The sequence below is a fragment of the Maniola jurtina genome, chromosome 10 (assembly GCF_905333055.1).
Source record: "Maniola jurtina chromosome 10, ilManJurt1.1, whole genome shotgun sequence".
NCBI classification, from domain to species: Eukaryota; Metazoa; Arthropoda; class Insecta; order Lepidoptera; family Nymphalidae; genus Maniola; species Maniola jurtina.
The window spans coordinates 10,926,951-10,946,091 of NC_060038.1; the positions used below are offsets into that span (position 1 = coordinate 10,926,951).

Genomic DNA, 19,141 nt, shown 5'->3' on the forward strand with positions numbered 1-19,141 from the left:
ATAGGACTTTAAAAAAATCTAATTCTACGGCCTTGGACGAAGTTGCGGGTATCATCTAATAGTACCTACATAACTAGGTGCCTAGTTATTTCAAGTCCGTATAATATCTAGCGGTAAAGTAGTAAAGCCTCAATCGGCAATTAGGGTGGTTTGAAAACCGAATTTAGTGTAGTCTGAAAGCTGTGAGTGAATAATAATAGTTAATAATTGGAATTTTCGAGGCAAGTTTTACTGTATATTTTTATTACAGTATTTATACAATACAGAATAATTATAAAACAGCATTGGTTAGTAAATTAAATTCTAAAACATTTTATATTAGTAATATCGATTCGATAACCGGTAATTTAGTATCGCTGCCGCCATCCCTATTGCGATCCTCACAATAATTTTTTCTTTCAGTTGGTAGCTCAGCTCTATGGTGGGTGGCTAATCCTTCTCTATGGTTGGTGGTAGTTGGCCTTTGGCCTACTTGTCAAATTTTCATTCATTGTTCTATTTTGTTGTCCGAAGTTCTAAATTTAAATAAAACAAATGTAGCGTGAAGTTTAGTTAATAAATTAATTTGTTTTCTTTAATATACTGTTAACCGTTATATTTGGATATGCGTTAGTTACTCGTAAAAATGCCTAGCATAAGAAAATATCGACGTGACACGACCGAAGTGAGCTGTTGTTTAAAATATGTGATTTTTGGTGTTAATGTATTATTTTGGGTAAGTTAATCTATCTTTATATAAATAAGTAATGATTAGTGATAACTTATTGTACCCTACGCTTAATCAGAATCCCGATTTATTGTTTCATAGTTAGTTATTATTTGAAGCTGTTTCAAGGCTGCATTCATTAAATGCAATAAATGTTTTTATTTGCTTAGAGAACATTGTTTACAGTAGGACTAAATTAAGTAGTAGTAATTTTAACTTATCTAAAGTACTTTATTCTACAAAGTCTTAGTCAACACAATGTATTAGATATTGAATGCCAACTTTCATTTGTCCTGAATTGGCTAAGTAGGTAAATACTTCTTCTATAGATACATTTCTTGCTACTTAATTTTGAGTTCTGTACTAGTATTTTTATAACAAGTACTAGTCTTATCAGTTGATTATTGTCAAAGTCAAATCATTTATTCAAAGTAGGTACCACTGTACACTTTTTGATTGTTAATTGTTGAAGATAATGATGTATGCCGATAATTAATTATGTAAGCTTAAAACTAAAAGTGCCCAGACCAGAGATATAACAGGTCTGTGTTAGATTTATCAATATCTATCTGTGAAACCAAAGATAATATGTATGATTGTATTTACAGTTTCTTGGCCTCATTGTATTGGCTGTTGGTGTGTGGGCTTGGACTGAAAAGGACACATTCAATAATCTGTCACGCTTGACTAATATTGCTTTGGATCCAGCATTTATCTTGATATGTGTTGGTAAGTGATACATTATACTTTAAACTCTTAAAATCTATAACTGACTTCCAAAAAGAGAAGATTCTCAATTTGACTGTATTTTTTTTGTACTATATTGTGCAAGATAAACATCTCCATGGTCAAGACACTATTCTCTCTACATAGTAGCCTTGGATCAATAGTAAATCCTTCTGCATATTTCATACATACTCCAGAATACTACAGAATTCTATTTTTGCAATGTCTGCCTAATTGTTTTAAATATTTATTGAGTTAAATTAGTATAGTATATAAATGTAACAAAAATTTGTGGCTGATTTTGTTTTCAACATCTCTTAACTAAACTTAATTGCTATGCCTAAATCTATTGCTATCCTTTTCGGCAGAGAGCATTATGAAAGGGATAGCAATATTTACTTGTCATTTTAGTTTAGAGATTGTGTACAACAGTCACATTGTATTCCTATCAGTTTTGCCCTTGGAATCGTTTTTTTAAACAATAGATGTTAATTTAACTAATCTGTGTAAAAATGTAACAAAGGCAATTAAAACAATGGCCTCATTATATTAGTACCAATCAGGTCATTGTCAAAATTAGCATACATAATGTTATATTTACCTACCAATCATAGATTTACCAAAATTCATATATTGTGAATCATTATGATCTCATTGACCTTAGTTGCATCCGTTAATGATGATTAGTTATAATTTTAAGCTTCCTTACAGTGCTCAGCAAACAAGTTGAACATTACAAGGAACCAAAATTTGCAATTAGGTTCTCTAGGTAAGGTCTATATTTCTGTCTGGTTTAGTGGATTATAGCAAATTAAGCTTTTGGTTCCTTGTATATCATGGACTTCCGCAAAATAACGCTAGCTTCCATAAAGCAAGTTGAACATTGGTGCGATTGGCTGGCAAATAGCGGGTGCACGCGATTGGTTGAAAAGTCGGCGCGGGTGCACGCCATTGGTTGATAAGTTGAGTCTTACTTCCTGGATTTGCCAACTTTCCTTCACTATGCTGCTTTTTGTTCAAGTTGTTTGCTGGGCACTACTGTACTGTGTAATATTATTCATATACTTTTTAAATCCCTTTATTATGGTGCTAGACTAAGCTAATTAGTTGAGACTTGAGACTGATAATGTAGTCCATTAAAAAGTTCAATTTTTGTAAAAACTTGACGATTCTTACAATTGCACTTGTAAAATTTACTTGAATACTAACAAATCTTTTCTATTCTATAGAGATTCCATCAAGTGTCAAATTATTAAATAACAAACAATTTTACAATAATATATTAAGCAATAAAACCATATTATTTTAATGTGTTAAATTAAATTAATTACAATGTCAAGGTGGCTTAAAAATAATGATTGATTGTTTGATTGCAGGCACTATAACATTTATAATTGGATTTACGGGATGTGTGGGTGCCTTGCGTGAGAACACGTGCCTGTTAGCTTGTGTGAGTATGTTTAATCATCATCATCATCATCATCATCATCAACAAATAGACGCCCACAGCTGGACATAGGTCCCTTATTGGGACTTTTACACACCACAGTCTAGCATTGCCTGAATCCAATGACTGTCAAAATCTAAGTTCATGTCACCACTACATAGTGAATATGTTCCTAATGTGTTTAATTTATCAATCCAATAATAGATTTTGTTGCTAGTATATTTATAATTATTATTTATCGATTAATAATGTTAATATTTGTTACAGTATGCAGTGTTCCTCGCACTACTTCTGTTGGCAGAGATGACAGCTGGGATATTGTTCTTTGTGTTTAAAGACTGGGTATGTTTTAATCAAGGCCCTGGATAAATAATCCAATTATTACCCTATTTAATTGCTACACTTGCCAATAACTTTACTTACTAAATCCATACTAATATAAATGGATAAATGTGTCTGTCAGTTATCTTTTCTAAGCCCATCCAATAAATCGATTTTGAAGACATTCGGTACCTACATACCATAGCTTGCATTCCAGAGATGGACATAGGCTACATTTAATATGGAAAACCAAAGTTCTCACAGGATTTGTAAAATCCAAACCCACTCAGATGATGTAATAATGTTGATAATAACAAAGCTGTGAGTACTGTTAGTAGTTGGCTCGGCTCAAAATCGCGCCTTTTAGCATTTGAATAGGATAATAGTCCGTTATTTAACTCAATGTATGCTCCAATGTACGTTACAATACCTTTACACTAAAATGCCAATGTCCGAAGGGTACAATAAAGTTCCATAATATTTGTATTTTCTTCTATAGCCAAAATATTCACTGAATGCACTGAATAATAAACTGAAATATGCATCTTCAATCAGACTTACTCATACCTACTAACAAAAGTCATTTTTCCAATACACAATCAAGTCAAAATTGATATGTTATGAACTGATTAACAGCTGGGCAAAAATGGGCGGTAAAATGACAATTGTCTATTCGCAAAAGAAATCCAGTGGGATGATTTGCTAACTCAGTGATCAATACTGAATGATAACAACCAAGCTCATTTTGGTACATTGGTTGGTTCTACATTGCAGCTTGACTGAGTGATACTAAAACAAATAATAGAAAATCTTCAATGGATTAAAAATGAATGTCAAACGAACTCTGCACTATTATTCAGTGTTGATCACTGAGTCAATCAGAGCGGGATAGTTTTTTTTTTCAGATATATACCTATTATGTGACATGCCATTTTTTTGTAACTAATTATTATTGCCCAGTTGGTAATCAGTTTGGTCATAATATTACAACAACTTCAATTTGGGTGTAATATTTTTTTAGATAAAACAGCAAGCTACAAGTGGATTCCAGACGTTCATAACTCATTACAGAGAGGACCCCGACCAACAGAATCTGATTGATTGGATCCAAGAAGATTGGGTATGTTCCTATATCTAACATTTTCTGTGAATGCTCGTAATTTTTACTGAATAAAGGTGGAAACATACGTGACTAGTTATATAAATAGTGTTGGCGCATGTTTAGGCCGGCTGCATTATCAGAAAAAAAATCGGATTTGCGCCAAATGCACTCTACTCATTTTGTATTAGATCTGTCAGACTGACAGATTGTTGCCGGATTGGACGTATTCGTTTTGTGTGTGCAGAGTGAGTGGAACAAAAAGTTTTCTAACCGACCATTTCTGACAACATGGCCGGCCCTATCCAAATCAAGCGAGACACATTCAAAGAAAAGATTTTTCTCACTTATACAGTTTTTTGCTTACAAATGTATGTGACTGTTTTCTTTCACTTACAGAGGTCAAAAATAAAAAATATATGAAATAGTATCTGGGTTTGGTTGCTTGCTGAAAAAAAAAATTAGAGCAAGGAGCATAAGATGTATTTAAAACGACCCTCCCTATAAAAGTTTTACTTGAGTCTCTCTACACCTGACCTCTAAAAACCTTAGAGGTCAGGTAGAGACTCTACCTGACCTCTAAGGTTTTTGGGATTAAAAATGACTCTCTACTCTACTCTCACTTATAGAGATTTCACACTTCTAGTTCTCGCAGGTCGCTATTTATTTTCTATGACCAGAATCATACCAGAAACACCCGAAGCGACATTATCAGTTGTCTCGAATCGGCTAGCTTGCTATAAGTATGTTTCTGCCCTAATCGCATCGTCTATTCGTTCTTGTGACCTTGTTGCAACTGAGGAACGTGTGTACTTAATGCAATTTCACGTGCTTAAGGTACATCATATATGATTAGTCACGTTTTGTGATGGAAAAAAATAATTTCTATGGATTATTTTTATGTTCCGGCTACATTAATGAGAAACGCCGTTAACCGTAGGTGTAGCCATGACCTAACGCGATAATTACATTGCTGTTTGGCGTTAGACGATTTTGACCCCAATTCGATTGACATTAGTCGTTAACCGTTCAAGTGTGGCCATTCAATTTGACGTCTTGATAATAATCGGCTGAATTATTGCGATAATTATGGCGTTGTTGGACATTGACGTAAATCTTCATGTGGCCGAAGCATTACAATCTGCTACTAAAGCGATAAGAATAGTTTTTTTTAGTGTAAAATAGTTTAACACATATGCCAATGTTTACCAAAATATGAATTGTACAAACACTCCCTCTGTATTGAAGTTATGGATAATGTAACCTTTCGGGATAACCTCGTAGATTTACCATACCATTTACAAAAATTTAAATAAGTTTTTTTTTTATTGCAATATAGGGGTTGCGCTTGACGACAATCATACTTAAAAAAAAGTTAAAAAGTAATGACGCTTGCCTAGAAGATGCCTATACGCTAAACCAAAATCTCACGTTCTCAGCTCCAATGCTGCGGCGTGGAAGGGCCAAGAGACTGGGATCGCAATGCTTACTTCAACTGCTCAAGCGGCGCCGTCGGCTCGCGAGAGGCCTGCGGTGTCCCCTTCAGCTGCTGTCGCAACAAACCGCAAGACATTATCCGCAACAAGCAGTGCGGATATGACGTCAGGAAACCCACTTATGTAAGTTGCAGCCTTATCTAATTTTTAGATTTAATGGGTATAATTATCCTAGGGGAGCAGGCTGACAGGGCAGCGTCTTTGAGACGTTGACAGGTGGTGAATTCTTAATTTTCTTTTGTCTAAGATCTTAAGTCACTGAATGTTGGAAACAGTTATGTGAGTAAAAGTTGAATTATTAGACGTATAATAATAATTTTTATACATAGAATGCGCGTTTAAACAATTTGAAAATAGGGGCTGCAAATTCACGTCTGTTTAAATCGCAACAGGCTCATGATTGGCTCGTAGTGTGTGTCATGAGATACTGGCCGCTGCTGTGATTGGTCATCTCAAAGTGACAATTACTGAGTTTAAATCGAATTGAAGACGCACGCGGTGGAGTATATGCATCATCCACCGTGGAAGAGATTTGGTTACGCTATAATGGAGCGTACGAAATGTTTCTGTGCTTTGTTGTTCACAGCCAAGTGAAGAATTGAAATTTTTCAACAATCATTGCGAATTATCCAATAACAGTCAGGTATTTTTTCTGTTATGGTTATCTGATGGCTCAACATTGAAATGGTAAAAAAGGTTCGTAGTTCAAAATTGTACAAATGAATACATTCCAAAGTATATGCCGAAAATGTAAATTGATTTTTCTAATGTGGGACAATTTGTTATTGGTATTGGTAATCCAAGCATTCATTTAGTTAACAAAGAAAACTATTGAATTCGGATACAAATAATTCAAGCTCAGTAGGTCGATTGCGAAAGTTGTGATGATCATGTTGTTACAATCTGAATAGTTGCGATTGACTAACTTTGGTTGATTCTTGCATGCATTTCCTAATGATTGTGTAAGAATGTCACCTAATCAGAAATGATTTCGATCGTCATACTAGCTGTCACTTTAACGCAATCGACTGTCATCATCTCAACTTATCGCCAGCTCACTACTGCGTGCGGTCTCTTCATCCTCCTCCATAATAATATCTTAGGCAATAGTCCACCACGCGACTGACTGATCGACTCATATGTGCCCAAGCCCAACCCTTGGACCTAGAAAGCAGAAAATTTGCTCAGAGGTTCCTCATATAATGTAGACAAGACCGGATTTTTTAAAAATCCCACGGAATAGGGAATAAAGAGGATATTGACGAGTGAAGCCGTGGGCGGCCGCTCAAATATATAAAACGTAGAAAACGTGAGGATTTGGTTCAAGTTTTGAAAGTTTCTCATGAATATAGCAAGGGAGCGAGCGTGTGATCCATGAGCGTGGTTGCTTGGCTGCGGGCGAAGACTGGCTGCAGCGAAACTTCGCGCCCGTCGCGGCCTTGGTGCTAGCCCCGCTCGCACTGAAGGTTTACACGGACTCATTATGCTTACGGGGCTCTTCTGGGCTCCTAGTACCTACCATGTTATGTGCACGGCTTCATGTGTCCGTAGTTTAGTTATAAGTTGAGGTTCACTTGCTGTTGTGCTTTAAACTGGAGGCCCTTGTCTTTTATCGCCTGAGCGATCGCTTGTTTAGGGTTGGCGCGTATCCGCAGAGTGCAGTGGAGCCAAGTCTTTAAAAAAAAACCAAATCGGCCCAGGCTTCTTCAATTAATCGGGGAACATACATAAAAAAAAAAAGATTCCGACGAATTGAGAACCTCCTCCTTTTTGAAGTCGGTTAAAAACTTAGAGCACCTTTACACCAGCGTTTCTCCAGCGTAGGCCTTTGTCGAACGTATACGCAGCCTCGACGCCACAACGTGACGCATACACTGTGCTAAAAACCTGAACGCTGTGCGCTGCTGGAAAAATGCCAGTGTGACCTGTAAAAGGACTCACAAAATCAGTTTTACAATTTGCTTACAATATTATACTTTTACATACGATTGAAATTGCTACAATGAAAACCAAACACGGATAACAGGCCAAAGGACGCGCGGTGGTGTGTGGTGTTATTTCCGGTGTGAGGTTGCCATTCTAGCATCTTGGAACCCCAACGTCTACCGGTTTTCAAACTACGTGCTCTGCACATTGCCACTTTAGCTTCGCAACCCGTATACACTTACGTTTATTTTATTACCTTTTAAGTTTAAACTAGATTTCGCTGTGCTTATTCAGTTATTTATGTTTAGTTCTCTTTTTGTTTTAGAGTTATGACATAGCTAAGATAATATATGACAAGGGTTGCCTAGAAGCCGCCGAGGAGTGGTTCGACCGTAATCTCTTGATTGTCGCCACGTCCGCAGTTTGTACCGCTTTTGCACAAGTAAGTTTGTATTTTGTAGATGCACTTTATTATGTGTCATAGTTGAGCTGGCTAACGAAACGGTGTAATTACACTAAATGAAGATAAATATAAATTTTAAAGGAGGAGCAAACACTTGAATGCACGTAGTTGAAATCTATACTAATAAATAAAATTGAAGTGTCTGTCTGTAATTTCGAAATAACTACCTCATATTAAGCTCATATGGTCATTAGAACGAACTGAACCACACATTTTTTAAATTTTTGTCTGTCTGTCTGTTTGAACGGGCTAATCTTCGGAACGGCTGAACCGATTTTGACGGAATTTTTACAGACATTATAAATATAAAACTCACGGATTAACTTACGTGATTAATCTAATCACAACCAATTACGTGAGTTCATCAGTAAGTTATATATTTATGTGGATATCACGATACGTTAAATTACCTAAAACTTCAATGTAATAAGGACGATGACTATGTCATAAACAAATTATTTCTTAGGAACTATTAAATAGAGGGTCTTCCGAAATTCTTCAAATTTATGTTTAAGTTTGCTTGCATTTTAAATTATCGATTTAACTAAAAAAGCATATCGAATTACTTCAAACGTTTATGACATCACATCTGTGTATTTCATACAAGCTTCGTGACTAAGCGAGCGTTTCGACGTTTGATTAAAAGACGCTGATTTGACTAGTAGTCATCATCCCTACTGTACCGTTTTGATCGAAATTACGAACTTTAAACTCAATTTAAGCACAATTTTAAGCCGGTTTGCTTAGAAATGAGTTAATTCTTTCAGTGATTGAATTCGAGTGCGAAAATTAATTTTTATTTTCAAAAACCTACGAAGCATTGCAAATTCCACTGTAATCCGTAATGTGTATTATGCTTTATGCCAATCAATAATTCTATACTGCATCACTTGTTGGGGTGGCACTGCTAAAACTACTCTAAAGCCTCTTGAAATTGCTCAGCGAGCCATACTAAAGGTGGCAACTTTTCGGCCTATCCTATTTCCTACTACCATACTGTATAAAGATTGTGGCGTCCTTAGTGTCAGAAAGCTCTTTATTTTAAATATAATTTTACATCAGCATAAAAACACACCATATAGACATATTGAAAAGCGGCGTCAAGATAAGATCTGCACTTTACGTGCGCCTAAATTAGCTTTTACCAAGCGATTCTTCTATTATCTTGGCCCTTTTTTATATAATAAGATTAATGCAGAATTACCCATTTATAACTTACCGCTTACTCAGTGTAAAAAGAAAGTTACATCCTTTTTGATGAATAAATCTTATGAAGAAACAGAAGATTTCTTACAGTCTATCAGTAAATCTACTATATTCACCATAAAAAATAATAATTAACGTGAATTAAAATAAGAAACCTATTAATTGTTTCTATTTTTTATCTTAATCATTTTACAGATTTCTAACTTTTTAATTAATTGCTTTTTCACGCACCCCTACACATTTTCACTCTCTTATAATCTCGCTCACACACTCTCTCTATCACGCACACACACTCGCGCAAACACACACACACACACGCACGCACACACACACACACACGCACACACACACATACACACTGAAATTCACATACAAACACACACCCACACACTGTGCACCCTACTTTTTTATTTCCCTATTTATTTTTGATAACTGAGGGAGAGGGCTGGCTATCCTTAACACAGATGTAAAAAATCTAGCTAGGTTAGCCAGTCCTTGATCTTGCAACACTCAAAAACAAAGTTATGTTACTAATTACTAATTATCTTACTTTGTCATCAAAAATTTTTTAAGTACCAAATTGTATAATAATCTAGTCTTAGTACATTGTTCAACAGTGTTTAAATTTGTGTGTTTATGTGTTTATGTTTTGCTCAATAAAATTTAAATTTATAATTCACGAATTTCGGACTACATTTTTACACAGTTAAGGCCGCCTTGCTTAGAAATGAGTTCAGAGATTTAGTGGGCCAAAACGCCCAGATTACAAATAGTCAAAATGATCAGAAGTGTAATTATACATGGTTTTGTTCGCCAGCTCCTTAGTCAAGTGTATAACGATTGTTTTAACAATTCCGACTCATCTATGTAGAAAGCTTTAAATGGATTTAGTGCTTCTTAGATATATTTCATAGTATTAAGTTCAAGCAAATCAATCAGTTTTAATATTATTCACGTGTTCAGTGTCTTAAAATGATAGTGTTTAGATTCTTGTATCAATTTACGTAGATATTGATTTAAAAATGTTTTTACCCTATCCGCGGAAAGAAGTTAGTATTAGCGCTCTCACTGTCAACCATTAACAACTCATTGGTGATTCTTTGGTAACCCAAAATGGTCGTTTGGTAACCCAAACTGATCGTTAACCATTTTGAGGCACCAACAAATTACAAACTTGTTTTCAAAAAACTTTCGAAATTCATTTCGAAAATGTTTTCAAAAAACATTTGAAATTCAATTAGAAAACATAGTTTCGTTTGTGATTTGTTGGTGACTCAAAATGATTAGCACCCACTGAGTTTTTTGCCTCTATCATTTGTATGGATCACGTAAGAGAGAGCGCTATACTATAATAGTACGCCACAGGTTGAGATGGCAATTAGGGTATGAGGCGGGGAGCTGCCCCGTACACCCGCACGTCACCTGCAGTGGGCTAGCGCAGGGGCTGTGCAGGTAATCTGTTACCCGCGGGAGAGTAGGTCCTCGGAAGGCAAGCCCTTGTTTCCGGCGAGCCTTAAACTGTGTTGGGGACCCTTTTAGTGCCCTCGGCGGGCGCCGTTAGCTGGATCGCAGTTGTATACGTTCGTGTTCCTGTGCCCAGCAACAATGAATGAGACGGTAAGCCGTGGGCATAACCATGAGGTATCCATGAGGATTTCCCCACGTAAAAAAAAGGGAGTGTGCGGGGCGTCCCCACTCGGGTAGCATCTCCACCGCGGATAGGATATAGTACAAGTCATTGTTAAATAATTCTTTTATTTACTACCACATCTTAGCGAATACGAATTTCAGAATGAAATGAATACGACAGCACTGCTTAAATAAATCTTTAATTTGACCAGATTCTCGGGATATGCTTCGCTCAGAACTTGCGCGCGGACATCTTCGCTCAGAAGGCGAAGTGGCACTGACAATCAGCCTCTCCTGCGGCGGTGTGATGCTCTTCCACCCGCGACCTTCAGACGCTCCACACTACCGCCCCCGCCTGCTGACCAATCAGTAAGACTTCTTATTTTATGACAGCATACACGTATAAATTGTACCCATGTTATTAGTTGTATGTAGATGTGTGAGTATAAATGTACGTTCAGTGAGCGTATAGCCCGCACTACGAATTATGACTGCGAGATTTTATACAAATAGCTTTTGGCCGCGTCTTCGTCTGCTTGATATATTTTATAGAAAATAATATAGCAGATGAGTGAGAGAATTTTCTGACAAAGTGCGATTTATAGAATTCAGCCTTAGTGTATGTTCCTAGCTGAGTTCGGTCGTCAAGCCTAGCATTTAAAAAGCAGCTACAGTTTGAAATTAAGAAATGAGTAATTATATGAAGGAGTAGCTGCGGTATATAATAAAGCTAGGGAATATCTAATCCATCCATCACGAAAGTATAGGCTGAAATCAAACGAATTTTATCAAAATCACATGAATTTCAATCTCGCGGGATTTACACACTGCATAATATCTCGTTGTGCGGGCTTGTACAAAACGTACCTACTTCAGTTACATACCAAGTTTCCTAGTGATTTTATTTGTTAAACATCTGACTTATTATGCGTGGAAGACTTGCTTGCATTAATCTGAATGTATAGCAAGAAGACGAATAAAAATCGTTAAAATAACATAATTGAATCGGTCCTTTTGTACTTAATTACCCTTAAACATTTGTTGAAATATATCTGCCTTGAAAACTGCCATAAATACGCATAACAAATGAAAATAACAGACTCAACTAGCGATAATTTACTATAAATATTTTTTTGTATATTTTTCAACATCTTGGTCAAAATCGTCGACCATATCAATAAAAGTTTGCGTCGTGACTCGTGATATTGAACGATGTAAATATTTCTAACGCTTGTTTGAACCTTTCTCTACGAAACGACGTTCACACTGACGAAAATCTGTGTCCATACACAATATGACGTACTGCGCTTGTTTTCATTGATGTGGACGTAGATTTAGCGGTATTAAATAAAAGCTTCCACGCATAATATCAGTATAATATACTGTAAAATACTAGTATTAATACCTATCTGTATTCTCAATATCTCGTAATCTCAATCATCTTGCTATCCCTGTGGCTTCCATAAAATTAAAATCTGAAAAATCTTATTCGTTTCTATTCGAAATTTCCTATGCCTTGGAGAATTCTTGGAATCCTACAGTGTCTATTTAAACGTGACTTTAAAACGCAATTGTTAGAATTATCCAATGTGTAAATAAATATGGGATGTGATTGACTTCAATAATGTAAATATTTACATTATATTATGTATGTAATGTAATATGCAACAATTTTATTTCTTTAGATTTGAACAATATACTTTTTATTTAACGTTATTAAAGAATCAACAATATTTTAGATTTCCTAAATTTTATGTGATAAATTATTATATTTCTTATTACTTTACTAATTCTTTACATAATCTAATGAAACACACAAAATAAGTGTAGTCAAAAAACGATAATAATTATTTTACCTACTTAATTAGCTCTTACTGGGTCGAATGTGCTTGTGCAATGACTCTACAGCTATAACTGATATATTTGAAAGGTGTAAAAAAACTAGTTTTTTAAATACTAGTATTTTTAGTTATTTTTAGTTAGCAAATAAAATAACAAACTAGTGATTCATATATTGCTATTATACTTAATGTATATATATTATTGGAGTCCAATCACATCGCAGCGTGTGTTCAATTGATGTCCAAAAAAAGCCTTAAACGGGAGCTGTGAGATGAATTTAGTATTGGAATTAAAGTATTATAGATCTATATGTATATACAACAACTTGTTAAACTAATTTTAGCAATTATTACATTCGGGAATTAAAAATACCAATTCGGACATTTGTACAATAGTTATACTAAATAGGTATAGGAATTGTATGAAATCGAACAGGAATTGACGCATCATACGTATTATATACCTACCACATAAAACTGAGGTCAAATTGACGCAAATTCCGCGCAGTCGTATGTGAGATTGCGCCCGCGTCCACCGAAATCAGAATAAGTGTAGAAATGTTAAAGAAGCGAGATTGTTGCCGCGCCAAGCACGATGGGTAGTGACCCAAAAGCGCATCTTTGTAAAAGTAAACTTATTTGCATAGCGCTATAGTTTAATTTACATTGCTTTGAATGCTAAAACGAATTATTTTTGTACATTTTTGTACGGAGGATTTGCTCAAAATCGGTGACACACGGTCCCATTATTATAGACAGAAATATATACCATATTAAACTTATTTAAAGTTCTGTGCTTGCACCGAAAAATGCGTTAAGTACAGCGATTCGCATACGAAAGTAATTTCGCGGTTCGTACTAATTCGCATCCCACATCCCGCGCGGAATTTGTCTCAATCTGTCTTAAGCTTTACCGTTCTAAAGTATTAATTCTGTCTCAAATCATGATAAAAAGATATGTGGAATACTACGATAAAACTCTGTAACTACCCATTTTATGGAATACTCGTATTTATTTCAATTTGATTGTTTTATTAAAAGGCGGAAATTTTACATTGTAAGAGCGTTGTCGATTGGGTCGTGAAAAAGCTGCAGGAGAATAATGGCTGACAATATTCTAGGTTTAGACGTAACGTTTATTGAATAATGTATTTCTCTACCTATTAGGTGCCTAAATCTAAAACTCACTGCCCGAAGACGAAGAGAATTGAAATATAAACGAGATAAGTGTTGAAAAAAAAAAAAAAAACTCGTTGAAATGAAACCAATTCTACTAACTCAAAAAGTAGTAGGTAGTTGGCATCCTTTTTACTGTGTTTTTACGGAAAAATATGAAGATTTGTATTCAATCGAATAATTAACACCAATTTGAACAGGTCTGAACGTAAGTTCGCGGATTTTTTAATGTAATATACACTTTGTAAGACTTTTAAAATTATGACGTATAAGTTCCGTCCTATGAAATCTCGAACAGTGAGTTTTGGAAGCTTTTTCGCTTTATTATGAAAAGCATTGTAAGTCACTATAATTTATCGTCATGTCGTTCTCTCGTTGACTCGTTCGATGTACGTCCAATGATAGTCTTTTGTTATACTCTATCTATGGAGAGATGTTAGTATAGGGTCTCTCTGAATCCCATACTAATGATGATAAAGACAAAAAATGAGTGGGCTTTAACCACTTACACATCACACATGTGAGTCGATGACCTATGAACGAAACTATGTTTTCGAATTGAATTTCGAATGTTTCGTGAAAACATTCTCGAATTGAATTCCGAATGTTTTTTGAAAGCATGTTTGTGATTGGTTGGCCACTCAAAATGGTTAACACCCACTGAGTTTTTTGTCTTTGTCATCTGTATGGGATTACGTAACAGAGACAGCCCTATACCTACTAACTTTTGTTGGTGGATAGAGTAAAGGATTTCTACAATTTTTTTTTAATGGTTTTATGCATGGTTTTATGCCGCTTGGGTTATCAATAAAATAAATAGCATTTCTATTTAGCTTAATTTATTTACAAAATTACAGCGACATAACGTTTTTAATTATAGTGACGAAATATTTATTAAGTAATATTTTAGTGATAAGGTAATACTCAATTAGTAATTACGAATTATCTTTTATTATATTATATTTGAAAGGTAGCTATCATAAATTTATGTTGAATAATAATAAAATAATACTATCGGATGATCTGTTAATGTTTTCGCACAAATATTTTTAATTGAGATTCATTGAAATTATATTTATTGCTAAATTTTCAATGTATTTAGTGTAATAATATTTATAACTAAGTATGCTTTTTAAATAATTGATATTATAATTAACTATAATCGTAATCCTGACAAAATATGTTGACTTATTCTAGTTACTAAATAAATACTAACACTAGGTAGGTCAACTTGTATAACTATAATTTTACTGATAGTATAATAATCACATTTTAATTTAATTAGATATAGGCTAAGCAGTCATTATAATTTCTTCAAATTAAGCTTCATTGAGTAAGTACATTATTTTGCATAAAAGTACAGATTTTGGCAAATAACCTCAACACAAGGTATGCATAACGCGTTATCTACACTTTCGGCTAAAATAAAAGCTGTTCCAGAATAAATAATAATTATTAAAATATTTTTATAATAAATAATTCTAAACGACAATAATATTTTGTTTTGTTCTGTATATTTTTGTAGTTTGTATTTCTTAATAAGTGACAAACGACGAACACAAGATTATTGTATACGCTTGTCACCCAAACGTGTTGTTCGGGAGCACATGTGAGCAGTTTTCTGGCTTGATTGCTAATAACTTATTATTTTTTATGAAAATCATAAAAATAATATAGATTGGGCAAAATATTTATAGGTACCTACTTATTCTAAAATTCATTACAATATACATTATTGTCCGTAAGCCCATCTATAGCCGATTTTTGTTTATAATGCCGAAAGTGTAGGTACTGGTAGTAGTGGAAAAATTGTCTACCTACTGCGCACACAAAGACACTGTTGAAGTTATTTGTCGACAATTTACGGGAACGAATCCTCATAATAACAAGTACATAAGCTATTTTGATACTATCATAAGTCAGTAAAAGCTTATGTCACAAATTTTATGTATCTCGGAAGAATCTCGAAGTGATCTGACCCATTAATTGTACTGTAAGTATTGAATAAATATTGAACGGGTAGTTTTGGAAATCGGTATACCCATAGGTTTAGTAGCGAAAAAATCGTAAGTCTATTAAAATTATTATTGTAATCTGTTTTGGTTGTCAAATAAATAAATAAGAAATAAGAACTATACCTATGTATCGAAGTGATGAAAGGTTTAGACAAGTTACAATATATTAAGAAGAAAGAAAAGAAATCAAAACTGTATCGCCAGACCATCGACCACAGAACCATAGAGCATAAGTCTAACGATGTAATGCTTATGGTGCCGCCAGATGCTTGCGACAAACAACATACAGCAAGCATCGGCAAATACCACAGATGACTTGCCTGGCAATCGGATCGAATGGCAAGCGATGTTAAGCGTTGGCAAGCATACGCAAGCACTCGTCCACACGCTTGCTGTTTGCTGTTTGTCGTAAGCATGTGGATCCGCCCTGTTAAAGATAGGAAATGAAGAACAAAATCATATAAGTTTGTCACGAAATATGTCCACATAGGATTTAAAATTAATTAGATTTTTCCTTTTAATTGTGCAACAAAACCTCACGTGCCTCCAACATTCTAGTTCAAAGGAAAAGCCCTTGCGATAGTCGGTGTGCATATACAATTGTGTACCAATTATATCAAAATTACCTGTTCAATTCCGACCTTTAACGGTAAAATTACTGGGTCGTACCTTGTATTTAACCACTTTATGGCAATATAATATAATATAATCAATGAATTAGGTGCGTCGTTGTGACATAAGTTTTTGCATCACCACATTTGCCTTACATTCCTTTGCAAATTCCTTTGACGCCAGGACAATAATCCTTTCAATACTTAAATAATGATTGTTAGAAGTGATAATTATCTTGATAAAAAATTTTAATTTGATGCGATCTCTTTAGCATTGCTAAAAACTTTAAAAGGGATGATGTAGATTTAAAAGTGTGACAAAATAAGGAAATTACATTTATTTCGCGATTTGATTCTACACCCTACAAACCAATCCTATTTTACAACTGACCAATTAAAATCAGTTACGTCATGTTTACATACATAATTATTGAATTCAAAGTAAAACGCTAGCGAGAGCGTTGATGTTTAGTGCTTGCGCACACACATCGAATTTGGGCCGCGTATACTATGTATGCGTTTGAAATGTTAGGCCCGGTATTCACTGATACGGAGGGGAGCGGAGATATGCTTAGCAGACCAATAAGATTATTGATAGATGACGTGATAATTTACAAAAATATTTATTTGTTTAATTAATTTAATTAATACGGACACTGTTCAATACAATAATTAAAAAAACCAACACAATACAACTGAAAAGTAATTACAAAAATACTTTATAAGGACGAGTGGTGCGTCCGAATTCGATGTATTTACGCGAGCGCTTAAATCCATTCCTCCGAAAACACACTGCCTTACAGTATTTTAACGATTGTTAGCTAAATAATAATCTCATTTTGTGCTTATAATAACGATTAGCTAATGCCTTTCTATTTTGAAGCGATAAAGCCTTATATGTTAAGTATTTACAATGTATTACAAATGTTGCACCTATGTTGTAATGAAAGTACCTATGGTAGTTTTTGTATGTCAAGAAGTATTATTTTATTTTTGTAACTGTTGGTTCTTATATCAACTTATTTCTCATCTTTTGTATTTTTTTAGATTTTGATAGAAGTGTTTACCTGTGAATCTCAGGATAGAACTTTGATGTAATATAGTAACGACTTAAGATTTTTTATTTTACAAAATAAAACATTTTTTTAGACCAACTTTAGATATAAGTAACATCTACAAAGTAACGGCGGGAACGCCATATTTGCTCTGCAAAACTAGTCAAATAATTCTTGCTAACCGTACTTTACATAATTACCTGACATTGCCTAATCTGTGAAAAGCCAGAAGAAAAACCCCGTAATTTTCAAATGACAGTTGACAGATTGAACAAATATGGCACTCCCATTGTTAGATCGTCTATCCGAATCCGTGAAATTGCGTTCCAAAGTAGTTATAGAACAGCTATTTGTATGGTACTTAGGCATTGGATCCGACTTTCTTCATCCGTGAATCTCCAATTCGGAAGAAATATTCGGACCGAAGTAGCTGTAGTACTGTTTGTACATTGCCTCGGATTCAAACCGGATATCGGACATTCAATATGTCGATATATCGGATTTGTGCGTAAGCTATATCCGAATTCGGTCCGAGTTTTTTATAGGTATCCACTATCCATCCGTATTTTCACAGATTCTGATCGGATGCAGTGCGTAACCGCTTTAACTTTGTACGTAATACGTATCACATTTTATTTTACAAAACGGAACTATATTTTAATTTCAGTTTGTTAAGTCATTGAAAATGTATTTGTGCAGAGATTGTTGATGAGTTAGGTATATTCACTAGTTGGGTTCGTAAACATTGGCCTCTTTTCAGTTATATTGTTTTCTTGAAAAACTACATAATATGTATTGACCAATAATAAAATTAATTGATTGTAGTAGCGTAGTATTTAGTAACTAAATATTTATTTAAGCTTCAAATGAAATATTAACGTACTCGGATTGAATATGCCATGTATTTAGGATGTAATGACAATATATTTTGTATCGTAGTTAGACTTTTATTTTATTTGTAGAGAAATTATTTGAAATCACAAAAAAAATAATCAATATTTTTTACTTAAATAAATTATTATTTGCAAAGCATTTTGTTTTATTTCATCTATATAGTAATAGGTAGGTATACCTAGGTATTACCTACTAGGTAATACTCAAAAACAGATTCGCTGTCTAACGGCTTTTGCATACACACTGACCCAATACGTTTAGTATGTGTGTGTTAATGCAGTTTGCGAATTGTATCAAAATCCTTTCATGTTGGTTTGAAAACTAACAAAGTCTGCAAGCCAGCTAGCAGCGTTTTTGAGAGCACGTGCGCGACAAACTTGCGCCATATCGCAATTCGAAATTCGAATAAGAGATTTTCGTTGGATCAGCAGGAAATACGCTGCCAACTTGCTGTAAATCAGACAAGCAATCAACAAGACAATTGGATGTAATTGACCGCTAAGCATTCAATAGTTGTGCAGATTACAAGA

At 34.5% G+C, this 19,141-nt stretch overlaps 1 protein-coding gene across 2 annotated transcripts; it reads left to right on the plus strand.

The window, feature by feature from the left end:
• Positions 1 to 410: 410 nt before the first annotated feature.
• LOC123868708 (tetraspanin-5) lies at positions 411 to 18,746 on the plus strand. Of its 2 annotated transcripts, XM_045911271.1 has the most exons (10): positions 411 to 715; positions 1,315 to 1,435; positions 2,809 to 2,882; positions 3,147 to 3,221; positions 4,222 to 4,320; positions 5,739 to 5,918; positions 7,148 to 7,261; positions 8,047 to 8,163; positions 11,232 to 16,058; positions 16,197 to 18,746. In XM_045911271.1, the coding sequence occupies exons 1-9, from the start codon at positions 626 to 628 to the stop codon at positions 11,298 to 11,300; spliced, it is 939 nt and encodes a 312-aa protein (XP_045767227.1). In that variant the 5' UTR covers positions 411 to 625; the 3' UTR covers positions 11,301 to 16,058; positions 16,197 to 18,746. The 2 variants fall into 2 exon arrangements, with proteins under 2 accessions (XP_045767227.1, XP_045767226.1); XM_045911270.1 differs by lacking the exon at positions 7,148 to 7,261 and having other exon boundaries at positions 414 to 715.
• Positions 18,747 to 19,141: the final 395 nt, after the last annotated feature.

Excerpts from the sequence above, each read along its gene's own strand:
- LOC123868708 (XM_045911271.1), top strand. The coding sequence starts at position 626 with ATGCCTAGCATAAGAAAATATCGACGTGACACGACCGAAGTGAGCTGT. Across the intron at positions 1,436-2,808 it reads ATTTATCTTGATATGTGTTG|GCACTATAACATTTATAATT; the intron begins GTAAGTGATACA and ends GTTTGATTGCAG. Across the intron at positions 2,883-3,146 it reads ACACGTGCCTGTTAGCTTGT|TATGCAGTGTTCCTCGCACT; the intron begins GTGAGTATGTTT and ends TATTTGTTACAG.